The 16781-nt window shown below is 47.2% G+C and overlaps 1 protein-coding gene across 1 annotated transcript in view; it reads left to right on the forward strand.

The window, feature by feature from the left end:
• The window catches only part of LOC142557006 (uncharacterized), a 304338-nt gene that overhangs the window by 99983 nt on the left and 187574 nt on the right, over positions 1-16781 (forward strand). The window contains exons 9-12 of the mRNA XM_075668538.1: positions 1949-1972; positions 3183-3206; positions 8928-8951; positions 9529-9549. Coding sequence (XP_075524653.1) covers positions 1949-1972; positions 3183-3206; positions 8928-8951; positions 9529-9549 — 93 coding nt within the window. The remainder of the gene's footprint in view (positions 1-1948; positions 1973-3182; positions 3207-8927; positions 8952-9528; positions 9550-16781) is intronic.

A 16781-nucleotide genomic window follows, 5' to 3' on the forward strand; every position in this document is an offset into this window, starting at 1 on the left:
CCTCCTTTTGAAAGAAGCCAGTTCTTGATGAGCCAGATTTTTTTAGATCGATATGTTAGTGCAATAAACAAAACAAAAATGTTTGCCTCCCTTCGTGGCAAATATGTTCGGTTTCGCCAGCATAGCTGAAGCGCGACACTGTTAACGGACAGCGTAAAATAATTGTTCTACGTCGTAGCCTATACCACGGTGAGCCTTGTTTACCGGGCGCATTTACATCGCAATTAGCAACTCGTTTTCCACTTTGTGTACTACGTGAGCCCACAAGCGTAACCTTCATCGACAAGCGACGACCTTTCCCAAGAGCTGACCTACAAAACATCCGTTTTCCGGCTGGGCAGGCCTTCAAAACCGCAGTGCTCTTAATTGCGCGAGGAGGAGCCACGCGTACGCTCCACCGCCAGAATCGCAAGCCAGTGCTCTTCATCATCATCCTACTCCTCCTCATCATCATCAGCCTGTTTTATGTCCACTGCAGGGCGAAGGCCTCTCCCTGCGACCTCCAATTACCCCTGTCCTGCGGAAACCAATTCCCACCTGCGCCCGCGAATTTACCAATCGCTCCACCGAGTTTTCTGCCGTGCACGACTGCATTTCCCTTCTCTTGGTGTCCACTCTCTAACCCTAATGGTCGAACGGTTATCAAACCCGCTCATTACATGACCTGCCCATTACATGTCCTCTTAATGTCAGAATATCGTCTATACCCGTTTGCTTTCTGATCCAAACTGCTCTCTTTCCGTCTAGTCTAGTAGACGTAGTAGTAGTCTAGTAGTAGTAGTAGTAGTAGTCTAGTAGTTCCGTCTAGTAGACGTTATCTCTAGCAATCTTCGTTCCATCTGTCTTTGCGCGCTCGTTGTTCTCGAGCTTCTTTGTTCAGTCTCCAAGTCCCTTCCCCACATGTCAGCACTGGTAAATTACACTCGTATTACACTTTCCTTTTCAATGATAATGGCTAGCCTCCAGTCAGGAGCTGACAATGTCTGCCGCATCCAATCCAATACATTTTTAGTCTACTATGAATTTCCTTCTCATGATGAGCGTTCACTGTGACGAATTGACCTAGGTAAACGTACTCCTTTACAGTATCTAGAGACCGACTGGTGGTCTTGAACTCTAGTTCCCTTGCCCGGCTATTCATCATTATCTTAGTCTTTTCCATAATAATCTTCAGCCAGTGCTAGTGCTCTTACCGCGGCCATAAACGGCGCGCTTCCTCAGCAGGCTACTGGCGCCTCTTTGCTTATTCGCCACTCCAGAATCTAATAGTCGTGCTGGAAACACTGTCCAAATAAGCAAATACGGTAACGACACCCAGGTTTCTACGGCACCTACGGCTACGGTCGCCCCTTTGCCTATTCGCCATTCCAGAATCTAACAGTCGTGCTGGAAGCACTGTCCAAATAAGCAAATATGGCAACGACACCCCGGTTCACGGCGGCTCTTTCGCTTTGTGCTGCACTCAACGTTCTCGTTCGTGGCGTGGAATCCGAGGCGTCTCGTCGGAGGCATAAGGGCCCTTGCTGCCGATTGCTTTATTTTGATTGGTTTAAAGGATGTCAGCGACGAAACCGCCGAAATTGTTGCGCTGTGCATGCGAGCGATCGGCCTGCCCAGCGAGTGACAACAGATATATTAAAGGCAAATGAGATTTTCAAGCGGAGTTTGTTAGATGAGGCCATCGAGAGCAAACAATGCAATCCGTTCTTATTTAAATATGCTGATATATTGCACAGCACGTTGTCATATGTTATAAGTTATCATATTATCAAACCATTCTTATGTGATGATAGCGATGTCTGAGATAGCTAGAACGGTATAAAGAAGCCCAACATGGTAAATATGTCCCGGCTGCAAAATTACGATATGCGAGAATAATCACTGATATTCTTTTTAATTCGTTTCGTTCTTTCTTATTTTTCTGACGTTGTCTTCGCACCGATCATAGCCGCGGCCACTGGACTACCAACGGGTAAGTACCTCAGTCGAGTGTCCTATTCATTCGAACGTGCTTGAGCACAATGTCGGAAACTTTTTTAACTCAGTATTTCAAAGACAAAGGGTTCTTTTCCCCTATGCAGCCCTGTTTTCTGATAGGGCTTTCAGCAGATCCGCAGTTGGTGACGCTTTTTCACTCTTTTGCCAGTATCCTAGATAAAGCAGGACAGATTGATTCCTGGATATTTCTTTTGGTTTTATATGTTTTTCAAATGGTAAGCTTATAGATTGTTCTCCCTCTTTCCTGGTTAGTTGAGTTACAGCATATTTAACTAACCGCGCTCAGTTTGTTGTTATCGACAGTTCTGCGTGTGCAGCTCAATACCCGTTTCTTCGGGCTCATGTCAAGAGACCGTTCTACGACCCTTACAATATTGTCACTTTCTATTGGTGACATTGCTAACTTAGTTGAACAAATTAAAGTTCAATTCAGGCTGTTTGCAGACTATGTCATTAAAATCACTCCGCCAATCAAAACTTACTTTTGGTACAGCCTTGCGTCTGTTGGCAGACTCTTGACAAATCATGTCGATGAATTAAAGTGATCAAGGTGTAACTACAACCAAGTTAAACTGCGAGGTTTTACTTGCTAGAACCACAGTCTGATTATGAGGTACGGAAATTATAAGAAACCTATGTTTGAACTCGCATATGTGTGACATTTGCGACTCAGCATTTCGTGAACTGCATTACTAAGCCATAAACTAAAGCATGCCCCACGATAATTCAACATTTAGCTGATTCATCCACCACAGGATATAAATCGCAATACGCGTACATTACTTGGGACTTTTGCACAAGAACGAACATTGGCGCCCTCGAGGTGATACAGTGCAAAGCTGTTCATCCGATCAAAATATCGGCAGACCTCGCCCCCCCCCCCCCCAGGCTCTCCCACACCGCTAATAAAAGAGCACGTCATCCCGAAGCTTCAGACGCACTGTAAACTTTATATTAAGGTTCCTGCTCTTATTTAAAGTAAGCAGCTTTCCCATACCCGTGAAGTACATCTAAGCCCTATAACTTCGTAATAAACGAGTCATTATCACGGCTCCATAACACGGACGCCATCCAGCTAATACGACATGAAAAAGAAGCAGAAAATGTTAATTATGTTCGACTAAAATGAGATATATCGTTTTTTCGTTTCACTTTTTAAATCATTTTCTTTGCCCTCATATTAGCCGTTGCGGCCGGGGCTCAGAAGGGTAAGTACCCTGGCTCGAGCGTCCTACCTCCAAATTTTGAAAGCTTTTGCTCGGCACAAACTCCAACGCCGCTTATTATGCAGAAATAGTTTTTTGAGATAGCAGTAATGGAAGTACGCGACAAGAGCTTTTTACTATTCTCTGATTTATGGAAACATGCAGTACCGCCAGTATGATTTGCCCGAATAAATTATCTTCATTTTTATTATTATCTTCATACTTTACTAAGTATTCATATGTTTAATAAATATTCTAGTGACTGCTGGAAGTGGTATATATATTTATGTCTTTGAATTCTTACAAAAGTTTCCGAAGTTCGCAAGATAGAAAAACAGCACGAAGCTTACAAATGCGCTCCTGGGCACCTAGAACAGATAATTGCAGTTATGGATATTGGATCTGTCAGAACTCTCAATGCAGATAAATTTAATATGATTTATGTGACGTGAATTTGTTACAATGTTTAAGGTTCTGCCATTGTGCGACTCGCCTAATAGTGGCTTATTTTGTAGTCCTGTATATTACACCAAACTGATCTTAATTAGAGGTACTATGAGATGCAATTGCGCTGTCATTTTCACTCTCGATAATTTGATACCTTACCTGAAAATTTGCGATATTAAGCAATTTTTCTGTACTAATTAACGGCCTGATTCACAAATGGTCTCTAGATTTTATCTTTCAATTTTGACTGCCGGAAACCTAAAATTGGTGCCGTCGCTGGCTAGAAATAGGATTGCTTATTTTCCACGTATTTTACAGAAGCCTTAGAGCTCAAGCTTCATCTTATTATACATAAGAGTTGCGCAAAATTTACGGCAAACTTTCGATATTCGCAAGGATGACGCTGCAAGCGTGCACTGCTCATACCCAGCAACTTCGGACATTGCCAGTCCGGCCTGCTGTGTACCTTCACGGCAGGGCACAAGGGCAACTGAAATGGCTCTGTTGAACAAATGGTACTTCATAACGTAGGTCTAGTTTGAATTCGTTCTGCGAACGTATGTACTTAACGGTATTTGTTCGTAACATTCGCTCTGCGTCGATCAGTCGGGGATGAACAGTGAAGTCGCACGACAGGAGCAAATCGTTTTGCACCCCCTTCTCAACACAGGCTACGCTGGCTTGAAGAGGCGTCAAAATTAAACCGCAATGCGATTTATTCCTGCTGTCGTCCGAACTGTAATGCAGAGCAAGTGCCATCCTGTCCGTTTTCCCGCTCAGGATTTTGAGACAGCAGGTAGGGAGAGTGAGCGATTATGGGGGAGCATGCCTAAGTCCACGAGTTCTTCTCACGCTTTCCGGCAACTGCAGCTTATGTAGCCCTAATGTTTACCGGGAAACGCTGGCGTAGAACGTTATGCTTGGTAAAAACGCGGCCTCTTGTGTTGGCCGCGATGCGTCCGAGGCGAGCGTCATCTATAGGTATGGCAAGATACTCTCAGGCGCACTGCGATTTATGGCCTTCAAGATTAGCGCACGCAAATCTTCGAGACCATGGCCTGGCAGCCAGGCAGCGCAGCCCCGTACAAGGCGGCCGAAAAGCACGCGACACAGGCAAGCCTAGAAACGCGTCTGAACATGCCCGCGCAACGGCCGCGCTGGAAGACTGTGGTCCAGCGCGCCACGGGCACAGTGCCACCACGGGGGCAAACGTTCGTGCAAGAACGCTCCAAGCGCACCCATGGTATGAATGTCACCGCCGCCTGCGGTGGCCATATCCACGTGACGTAGTGATGACGTCGCTTCGGAGCGCACAGGCATTTTCTTGTCTAGGCGGTAATGCGCCATGTAACCCTTGCTGTCCCTCTCGCAAACTTGTTGTACGCGCTGTCCTTGTCTACGGAAACTCTAGCCTGCGCTCTGACGGCGCCTCGGTAAGGACAAATGAAAACGCGCCAAGCGTATTAAGGTCCTCGCTTGCCCGGTGGGTCTTAACCCGAAGGACGCTGGGCAGCGATCAACTGGACATAGGGTCCCCCTAAAACTTCAGGTTGCCCCGCTCCCAAACTTCAACTTGGCCTGCCCCCAGGTTTCAAACGGCCCGTCCTCAAATTTAAGTTGGCCCGCCCCCGGCGAGCCCCAAATTTTCCTTGTTCCATCCCGAGATTTGAACTTTGCCTAACCCCAAATTTCAGTTTGCCTACGTTCTAATTTCAAGCAGGCCAACCGCCAAATTTAATTCTGCCGATGTCCAAATTTTAAGTTGGGCCACCCTCAAATTTCAAGTTGGCGCACCTGGCTTTTCACGTTGGCTCACACGCAAATATCAGTTGACCCAACCCAAAAGTCAGTAACTAAAATAAAATGGTCTCCCTTCGTCAGGACGTTGCGTGTCATCACCATCCTGCATGCTTAAATACAGGACAATGTGAACGGGCACCACAATAACATGTGCAAGTTAACTGCTGCAGTCGTACATAGTAGCCTGCCACGGCGACTTCGTTAACGGGGGGAATTTTCGTCGCAATTCGCCGTCGTTGTGTAGACGATTCCCTTGTATACAATACGCGAGCTCCTGAATGTGACTTGCCTTAACAAGCGGTGACTTTTCTCAAGAACTGACACAGGAACATGTTTCGCGGCTCGCCTGGCATTCAAAACCGCATTTCTATATTACTGCATAAAGGAGGAGGAGGAGGACTATTTCTTTGGAAATTATTGCTGCTTTTGCGGTTGGAAGTGCCCTGTACCCTTCGCAACTAAAGTCCCTGAATAAAACTAAAAGGTAGCGACACACTTCTCGCCGCCGCTGCTGCGAGGAGCACGCGAGGAGGCAGGTCTGCATCTCCCAATTGGTTGAGCGCCGTCACGTGGCATTTTTCAAGCCCTTTGCTCTATTTCCCTTCTTTCCGCGTCTCGGCGCACTCACCACCATAGCAGTTGGGCTCGAGTTTTAGCTGCGACGCTTTCGCGAGGGATTTCGGATGTTTTGGCTAAGTTTCGTGGCCCACCGCGTCATTGAAGATCTCGGTTCTTGTCTTGTCAAGAATTGATTTTAAAAGAAATGTATGTGCAAAGGTGTACGAACGGAGCTTTTTCCTTTGTTAACGGCGATTTGTTTTCGGGATCGCGCTATTGTCAGCAGGTGTGTGAAGCTATGGAGTGCGTAGGCTGTTCTGTCATATATCGTGCTGGAAACGTACTCAGATTGCGTAGCTTTGTCAGTCCATGCTTTTTCTAGGCGTTGAAAATATATAGTCTCCGCAGGACTGCAAAGTGGTGCTCGAGTTTGTGGCCTCATTGACTGGGAACTGCGCAATGGGGGAAAGCGCTCCTTGATGGAAACCATTTCTATGTGAAACTTTCGTCCTTGCATACGGTTTGTTCACAAATGAAGTAAATGTTCCACTGTAACGTTTGCGCTTGAGAGCCAGCGGCCCCAGTCTATCATGAAAGCACAGGGCCAGTTTCACTGCATAAAGAGATGCCAGCGTCATGACAAAAAGACAATAGTTAAGTTTCTACATGACGCTCGAGTTATTCAGGGGAATATGGGACGCGCGTTGCGTTCGGTCATTATAGTATAGAGATGATTAAGTTGCGACACAGCACAAGCTGGACACACGGCAGTGGATTGGATAATCGCAAGTACACACGTATGCACTTCGAGCAGCGCAAACGCATCCGAGTTGTTCAATCGGTAGCTGCATAGTGCCGCACACACGGAAGCACACCTCCTTTCTCGTGTACCGGCGAAACCTTCATCGCAGCACTTTCAGCCCGGGTAATTGCCTTTAGAAATCAATGCAATAGAAATAACTCGCGATGCGGGTTGATATGTGCAAGCCGTGGCAGTTTTTGCCTACGAGTACAATGCATAACCGTGGACGTCGTAACACTCAAACAAAAGCTCTGGAATGTATATACACATCGTGTACACTAGGTACACACTATTGGCGAGACAAAGAATTCTGATTTTTGTGCTAGTACTCGACACCGAATGGAATTTGCCCACCAAACCAGCCTCAAAAGCCTTCTCTTAACTGGAAGCAGACAGCCAACGCGAAGCAGCAAGACAAGCGCGCAGTTATGCGCAAAAAAAGCACAAAGAACATCTGCTTCTACCAGTATCACAGCGTTCCATCTCTTCTAGCACAGCACAAAATAATAACGCCTTAAATGTGGTAAAAATTTATGAGCAAACACCCAACAGCGGTTTTTATGTCTCATCTCGTGTAACACTATGCGCGGCTTCTGAGCGGGCGACCAAAGGACGAGCTGCCAGAAGGCCAGGACAAGGAGAGGCCGGGCGAGGAGGAATGCCGCTTACCTTTTAGGGACGTTGTTCGCAACGCCGTCTCGATCGCATGCCAGTGTTCTTACAGGTGCCGTTCGTGGGACTCTTGAGACTCGGCGCGCTACTAGGCATTACTGCATGCGCCCGGTGCCCATTAGGCCGATAGCTCACATCAATCAAGAAGGGTGCTTATATCAGTGCGCTTCCTGTTGTATATTATTTTAGGTGGTTATCTAGACGGAAATTGTGTGACAAGGATTAAGTTCTTGACGAAGAAGCCTGTTACAATCTGCTCGGACGCGCGCGCCTGTATATATGCAGGAATGAAACTTTCACTGCACTGCTTATCAATGTCGTCGCTGGCGAGTCTCGGAGTAGTTTTGAGCATGCGAAAGTAGGCCACACGTAAGCTACGCCTGCGCGCTGTACTCCCGGCCAACCTACCTCCCCGCCTCTCGAACTCCTTGTTAGACATTGTTTAGTATCGAGGTGTTAACGCTCCGAAATTCGCCGCTTGGATTTGTCGATTGTTCTTGCGGGACAAAGCAACCCCACAACACGTGGCACAACAAGGCGGGAGCGCACGAGAACGAGCGCGCACTCCAGCCCCGCCGTGCACATAGCAAGCGCCGTACACATGTGCGCAGCTGGGTCCACTGCCTACTGTATAGTCTGCTCGCATTCAGAGGCGCTCGCCTACGACAGCTCTGCTTATCAGTGTCGTGATGAATATGGCGGCACAGTCACGAAGAGGGGTTCCTGGTGCAGCCTGCTTAGTCATGACGTAGTGTGGGGAACTGCAAGATGCACTGACATAGGTAACAACTAAATGGTCCGTATGCTGCAACGAGTGTGCATCCAATAGGCAGGCTGAGCAACGCTCTAATTGGCATCTTCTGGGAATAAGGTCGCTCGGCGCTTCACGCTGAACCGCCCATCTATGCCACAGGTATATATTGAACGTATATGAACGTATGTGGTATATGCCACATATATTGAACGAATATTTTCATTAAACGAATGCCACTTGTTCTGCTTACAAACGATGTCCGTTTACATAACGTCTCTTGCGCAGTGATTCGAAATAAGTCTCGTAGGCTGTCTTAAAATAAGAAACAAATAAAGCTCCAAAAACGCTATAGCCTAGTGGTGTTCTTACGGACACTGACAGGTTTTATTCCTACTTCGAACTAAATCTAGTACGCACTGTTCTTTCTGCTGACACGGGGCATCGAGAGCGAGCAGCGCAGCCGTTTTTTGTTTCACAAACAAGCGGATATCTTGCGCCGTACCTTGTATCTTCAGTGATTGCCGTATAAAATCACTCTGATGCGATTACAGCGATCTCTGAAGATGCTTGAACGATATCAAGCAGCACAGCTTGCTCGAGATGTTGTCAGAAATTATTATAGGAGAATTACAGCTGATGATCGTTTTAATTCGTTTCATTATTTTTTTCCTTCTCCTCGCACTCATCATAGCCGCCGGAGCCACTGCAGCTGTTGGTAAGTAGCTTAGTCGAGTGTGCCACTTAAAGATTTCTTTTAATAAATTCTTCGTACGATGCTTGAGTGGACTCAGTATTTAATAGACAAGGGCGTGTTTTCTTTTCTGTAGCACTGTTTTATGAAAAAGTTTTACACAGCCACGTAGTTAGTAACAGTTCATTCTTTTGAATAACCTAGATAAGACAGGACAGGTTGATTTATGAAGCTTCCGACCTTAACACATTAAGCTCATTCAGAAGAATGTACGAGTTTTCCCCCATTTCTATATTTGGGTTAATATCAAAAGAACGCCATCTGCTGTTTCTGCGAACAGAGGGCACAAAGAGAGAGCAACGCATTTTTCTTTCACAAATAAGCGGATATCTTGCACCGTTCCGTGTATCTTCAGTTGTTTAAGTATCAAGCCATTCTGTAGTGACTGCAGAGATCTATGAGAGGGCTTGAACAGTTCCAAGCAGCAAAAATTGCTGGAGATGTTCGATTGAGAACTTAATATGTGCGAGAATTACCACTGATATTCGTGTTAACTAGTTTCATTATCTTTTCGTTGTCCCCGCACTCATCATTGTGGCAGCAGCGGACGCGGCTGCCGCCGGTAAGTACCTTATTCGAATGTCCTACTTGCAAATTTCTCTATTATTAAATTATATAAACCACCCTCTACATCACTGTTTTAGGAAAAGGTTTTGCGCAGTCGCACAGCTGGTAACGGTTGTTCCTTCTTTTTACAGTAACTTAGACAAAACCGGATAGGTTGATTATATTTGATTTAGTGGAGCTTCTGACCTTGTTTTGACACTTTGGGTCTAACCCATTACCCGGTTATCAGGCGTTCCTAAAGGGAGCGTTCCTAGACCCTAATATTTGCACGTTTTAATTATCACATTGCTTTCGCAGTGCAACAATTTTAAGTTCATGTTCAAGTGAGGTTCTCTGCGGATGATTGCGTTATGATCACTGAACTCAACTACCATCAATGATCAATTACTTCAGTACAGCCTTCCGTCTCTTGGAAATCCATCGGTTTTACGAATACAAGTACGACGGTGTTGCACCCTTTGGGCTGTATAGTTGGCACAGAACGATAATCGTCATGTTTTGCTTGCCTATCCATTCTAGAAAACTCTGCGCTCGCTACTTTCCTGTCGAGAATGCTATGTCACGCTGATAATGCACATGTCGTTCGTGACTGGAAGTACCGGGCAAGGCAGATGACTACTATTGTTGTGGGAGAAATTTACACACCAGAAGGTGCAACTACTTTAAGAGTGTGCGAAACCTAAACCTTTCACTACAGCCTCCCTCACAATAGCAAGCTGATTTTGCCGCGTAATACCCAAGTATTACCCAAAGTTGGACAAGACACTCATTCTTAAATTTCGGTGTTTTTCATTGTAACTCGCATGTCGGCTCTGCTTCACTGGTTAGGCAACTATTTTCATTCTTGATGGTGGCAGGACGCTAACGCAACTAACGCTCAGATCTCTAATTGGGAGAGCAATGTTCTCGCACACCTTGCGTCATATACCGTAGCGCTTAGATGGTGCTTGTGTAATCTGGGAGGGTCCATTGTAAAACCTGTCCAAACGTACTTGCTTATCTTTATCAGGTGACCACGTTTCACCGCCTAACAGATGTTGTCGCACAGAGCAGGACACGCCTGCATGTATCGGAAGTTTCTCAAATGGCATCGATGGTTCTAACCGCTGTCTGGTTGTCGCCGAACCTTGTGTAATCTGATTTCACGTATGCGCGACGTGAAAGCTTTAATACGTTGTGGAGTACACCAGCGATTTTTCTGAACTGTTAATGGTGAAACTAGTGTTTCATTGGGCGGAACTTGTGCAATCAAAAGCAAGTTACACTCAAAGCACAATGACGCCGAACACAGTCGGCGATTGTCGAAAATCTGATCTGCAGGCCAAGTGGGTCAGCTTTATGTATTGGTCTCGAGCTCCACTACTGGAAAAGGTGGCGCCACCGTCGGCTTGACGTGCTATTAGGGATCACGTGGACATAGCGGCCGCGTAGGCTGCTTCGAGAGCGCCGAAGCGAGCTGAAAACGAGAGGTTAAATTCCTTGTACGCTGCGGTCCTCATTTAGTGGCGACATTTTCCCGCTTCGATTGTCTCCTATAGAACGCTTGAAAGCACTAGAATAGGTAGTGGCTGCCTTTGAAGGCGCGCAACATGGTAGGCTACTGCTCGGTGCCGCAGCGCCGGACGTACGCAACGGAGCTCGGTGTCAGTCTTATTCACACGTAGCCGGAGGACAAGAAGCTGCGTGAAGCTTGGCTCGCGAAACATAAAACCGGCAAACAGTCATCGGCTACAACTCGGGTATGCAGCAAGCACAGACGCGAGGAAGATTTCTGCTACGGCGCCGGGTCTGCGATGTTCGAAAAACGCGCGCTGAGACGCTCGCCCGAGTCCGCTGTCCGACTAATGTGATGACGGTTTGGTCTATGAACTTGTCGATGCTATAGATCCTGGCAAGTTCACTGGAATGGAAAGGGAGCGGTAAGACGCACATTAAAAAAGGGCATGGCATATGGTCATGCTTGTACGTGTTATGAATTATTTCACTGGATTACAAAAGAAGCAGCGGGAATCGCACACTGAGAACACCGATAAACATGCAGTGCGGCGCAACTCAGAAAATAATATGGAAACGTCCAAGAATTTAGAAGAAAAAGATTGAATCGTCGTGACGGCACATCAGAGTCCCCGCATGCGTCGAAGCCTCTACAATGAAATTATTTTGAACAGCTCTGATAGCGCCCACGCAACTATGGTTGCTTGTATACTGTCAAATGCTCATATTCTGCGACCTAAAGCTCATGGCACGTTGCGAAAACGAGCTCACAGCGAAAGCAAAACATTGTGCAGCAAAACATGCAGACGCGCAGTCGGTCGCGGCGAACCCGTGCGATCGCTGCATTGAGGCTTCATTCTGTTATACCCCATTTGGTTATTCAGACAGCCCACTTTAACAACATATTTCACGTAGATTACTCTCACTGTTTGGCTACCTTCACGCAAGAAGCCGGTTCGCGAGACTCAATCGCGGCGACCGCGCGCAGTGGCGTTCACTTTACGTATTCCGTAAAGAGATAGCATCTCTAAACGATTCTGTGCTTTCAGTTTGCCCAAGATTATTATTTAGATAGTAAAAAAACTTCTCTCGTTTCGAAAGTACTTACAGAAATGTCCGGGAGAGCTTGCGCGTGGTGTTTTCAGTGAGCGCTGACAGCAAAACCTATGAGGAGCGCGTCGCGTGATCACCTCATACTACGCCAGCGAGCCGCTTCCGATGCATGGCGACTCCGTAACTCCTCGCCACCAATATATATATATATATATATATATATATACGGCGAACACAGTCGGCGTTTGCCGACAATCTGATCAGCAGGCCAAGTGGTTCAACATAGATATATATATCGATATATATATATACAACAAGTCGCATCAATACACACAACGCAACCAATGTATATCAGCCAGCAGGAAAACCAGAAAAAAATGCACTGTAGAAGGCATCATTCAAATACAATATGCACAGAACAAAAAGTGTAGGCAAGTGCTTTCCTATCACAAGCTGAATCGGGATGGATTGCATGGCGAAAGCAATTTGGTTACTTACAACTTTAAGGCTCATGCAGCATGTTAAATAAAATCCATAAACTTTGCTAGTGTTGGCTGCTGTTTTGGGACTACATCCAGTGCATTCCATTCACGAACTGAGCGTGGGAAGAAAGAATAACGAAACGTATTATCAATAAACGGACATTCTACAAGTTCCCATGCATGCCGTCTTCTGGTCGGTCTGGTATCATGAAATTTATAGTACGAGTCGCGGTTTATACGAAATGATCTCTGCAATAGTTGGTATACAAATCTGAGCCAAAAAGCTTTGCCGACTTTCAAGGGTAGCTAGACCAGCACGCTGTAACAGAGCAGTAGGTGAATCAAGGCGTCCGTATCTGTTAAAAATAAAACGCACCGCTTTCCGCTGCGTCCTTTCCAAAATGGCGATATCGTTCGCAGTGTGAGGGAACCAGACAGTACTGGCGTATTCTAAGACTGGGCGGACAAAAGTGACGTATGCAAGAAGCGTTGTTTCATGTGTAGAATATGACAAGGCCCGTTTAATAACCAGTTTGTGTAATGCTTTGACACTTGACGCACGTGCTCTATCCAGCTGATATTAGTCGATATTATGAGACCTAGATATTTACACTGGTTTACACTTCGAAGTGTGACATCGTTAAAGTGGTTTGGAAAATCAAGCTTACACGCTTTATTTGTAATGGACATGAATACGGTTTTATCAATGTTTATTGTCATTTGCCAATCTACACACCATTGAGCTATTTTATTCAAGGCATTATTTAATTTCACGTGGCCATCGCGGTGTCGTACTTCATTATAGAGCATTGTTGCACCTCAGGGGGATCCCACCGTTACAACCCGTTTCTTGCATTGGTAGGCGATCCCACTGGTAGCGACCTGTCTCTTGCGTACTCTAGGATAGCGTACCGTACTGCTGCCGAGAAGTAGCGACGCCTGCCTATCGAAGCTCGACCGACATTACTTATAGGGTAACGTGGCGCTGTCGGCGGGCTGCAGGCATCCGGTAGACCATGGCGACCGAGCAAGGGCGAGACGATTTGCTAGTGCGAAACTTGCACTGTTTATTCAAAGGTAGTTGAAAGAAAATAAGAAGAGAATGAAGTATGAAGTATGAAGTCTCTCACAAGTACATTTCGGAGACCCTTAAATAGGCTCTCTACAATCGTGTGGGCGGGATCTTGCTTCCGTCGATGACACGTGACAGGCACAGAGAGAAGGCCCCTCCTCCTGCAATACCGAGCACGGGCAGGAGAAGTCGATCCCCTTTTCGACGAATCCGGGGATAGGGTCGGGTGAGTGACCTCTCCGGCGCCGTGGGGTCCGGCCAAGAGGGGGTAAGGGGGGGATGAGGTAGCACCCACGGTGCCACGACCATGGGAGATGAGGGGGATGAGGTATCACCCACGGTGCCACGACCATGTAGATGAGGGGGATAAGGTATCACCCACGGCGCCACGACTATGTAGAGGGGAAGGGGATGTCGGTCCTCTTTTCGACGAATCCGGGGAGAGGGTCGGGTGAGTGACCTCTCTGGCGCCGTGGGGTCCGGCCATACTTAACACTCTCCAGCGGGGGAGGAAGATCCCGACGTGTAGGGGCCAGCAGCCGCTGTACGAGGGATCTGCGTTTCGGTTCAGGATTCTCCGTACAGGTCACGAACCCTTCGTTCGTAGCAGGTAGATTCCGGGGAGTGGTCATCCGTCCTCGTGGCGCTCTTTGACATTTTCTCCCTAGTCCGGTCCGCTGAAGTTCGTCTTGCAAGCAGGTCCTTGCCATTTTTCATCTCATGCGTGGGCAAGCAATCACCACAGAACAGTGCCAGACCCACAACCACAAAGCAGCGAGCACAAGGCCACTCTCCCCCAAGACACACCCGGCTTTTAACAAAAAAAGAAAACCCCTACACCTTTCCCATTTCCTGCGCGCGTCCTCCCCCCTCAACACTAAAACCAGCCATTTCTTGAAGCGTTAGGACGTGGTTATTAAAATCAGCTAACAATCGGCTTCACTTCAAAAAACATATGAATGCACGACAAAACGCCACGGAAACCCGGATGAGTATGAGCCTTTCGATACTCTAGGGGCAACGACTTAAACCGTCGGCATTGCCGTTAAGCGTACCCTTCTTGAACCAGCGATATAGCAATTAGCTTCTGCACCGCCCGAACTACACGAACCGCATGTTTCCAACATATCGCAGTGGCGTACTTGTCGCACGTATTGGTGCCACTGAACAGTGTGGCCATCTTCACAAGTACGCAATCACAAGCGCGCTAGCCTTGTGGTCACTATTTAGAACGCATACTTTCGTCGTAGGCAAACTTATCATTTCGCCTACTCACGTTTCTTCCTTTAGTCCCTACAGGACACGTAGCTTAAACGAGCTACTAAAATTGCGTAACTTACGCACTCCGCAGAACTCTGATAATAACTCGTTCTACGCACGCTCACTAAAGAAGTCAGAATACGGCTGCCCTCAACACACACGAGCAACCCAGTCATAATTATGCTTCCTTCCGTCCACACAGGACAGATGCTAAAGGAACTAAGGACGCTTCTCGGTGCAAATCATGCACTCACTGAAAACTTACGCGCTTAACCTTAGAAATTAAAGGCGCATAAGAAGAAAGTTAACTAAAACACACACACGTTACCATAGGCCTCTCAACGATAACCTTGACACTCAGGTTACTTACACACAAAAGTGAAAGCCTATCTACTTCAACACTTCGCGAGAATAAACTTTTACCTAAAAGGCATCTTTCAAATCATGGAGCTTTTCAAACTAAAACACAAAGCTCCTACCTTACATATTGAAAGGAATTCCTAGTCTCAAATCGCGAAAATTTCAAAATGTTCAAAAATAAAACAAAACACTTCCTTTCTATGGAAGCTCCCTTGGTCTCCCGTTTCAAACGTTTTTGACTGACTCATAATTTGAGCCGTACTCGAGGGGGTCGCGGACCGAAAGCTACTCTGGCTACGGAGAAACAACAAAGGGCTGACTCACTATCAGCTCTCCCAAGACGTTAGAGTCCGCTGCCAATTTGCGTCCTGGAGCGCCGCTTTGAGCATGACCTCGACTGACCGCGTCGCTACACCCCACCTGGTCTCGTCTTGCCACCTTGCGCCTCTTTGTACTGCACGCTGAGCTTTGAAAAGAACGACGGAGCGACGAGGAATTTAACTGCCCCGTGCCCTTCTTCCGCGTCCTTGCAGAACATGCTTCTCGGTCCCCTTTTGACCGGTGGCTCGAACGTGTTTGAGGCGTCAACATCGTCCGTGATGACCGCACCTTTCTTTTCGCTGCGCTCTGCCTTTTCGCGCCTGTTGCCGTCTTTGGCTTTGCTACTTTAGCCATCGCATTCCGATCCTTACGGCGCTTCTTTCTGCGGCGCTTTCTTTGACTGCTCCTTCATGTAGCCTTCTGGCTTCTCGTGCTGGCCGTTACACATCTGATCGGCCCGGATCGGTCTCTGACCCGCACAGTCTGAGTGATTATCATTTAAATCTACCCTCACTTTGCCTCGACTGGCGGACAGCTCAACCGACTCTGGAACAATGCAGCAGGCTTTACTCGAGTTATGCAACTCTCACTCTTGCGAACTGCCCTCTACTGCATTGGCCAGCTCACGCTGTGCACCAACACACAGCCCGTTGGTCTCGAACGCTGCCTCACGTGCACAGTCCGGTTGATTCCTAATTAAATCATCAATCTCTAGGCTACCTAGACTGGGGGGAGAGCCGCACCGATCCCTGAACCATGCAGTTGTTCTCTTGTGAGCTACGGAGCTCGCCATCCCGAGAACTACTCTCAACTGCATCGTCCAGCTGGCACCTCACTTCGGTACGCAGTTCTGACTCGACCTTGGTGCTTGCGTCTGTCAAGTCGGCAGTATCATGTACCTCGCTAATGACCTCGCTACCATGAGATGCGACGCACACGCGCGGTAACTGTGCCAATTTTTTCGCAGCTGGCCTAGCTGTCTCTGCAGTCCTCTGTTGGCACAGCACCTCGTCGCTCTCACTCTGGCCTTTAAAGGCCTCTGTTGCCACTAAGGAATCGTTAGCAGCTAGCCCTTTCCGTTCGAGTATGACTGGGCCGTTAATCTCACAGGCAATACTTTTCTCGTCGGCTTTTGGCGGAAGTCTGCTAGATACATCCTCATTCTCTTGCTCTGTACTGCCTACA

The sequence above is a fragment of the Dermacentor variabilis genome, chromosome 9 (genome assembly GCF_050947875.1).
Source record: "Dermacentor variabilis isolate Ectoservices chromosome 9, ASM5094787v1, whole genome shotgun sequence".
Classification (NCBI taxonomy): domain Eukaryota; kingdom Metazoa; phylum Arthropoda; class Arachnida; order Ixodida; family Ixodidae; genus Dermacentor; species Dermacentor variabilis.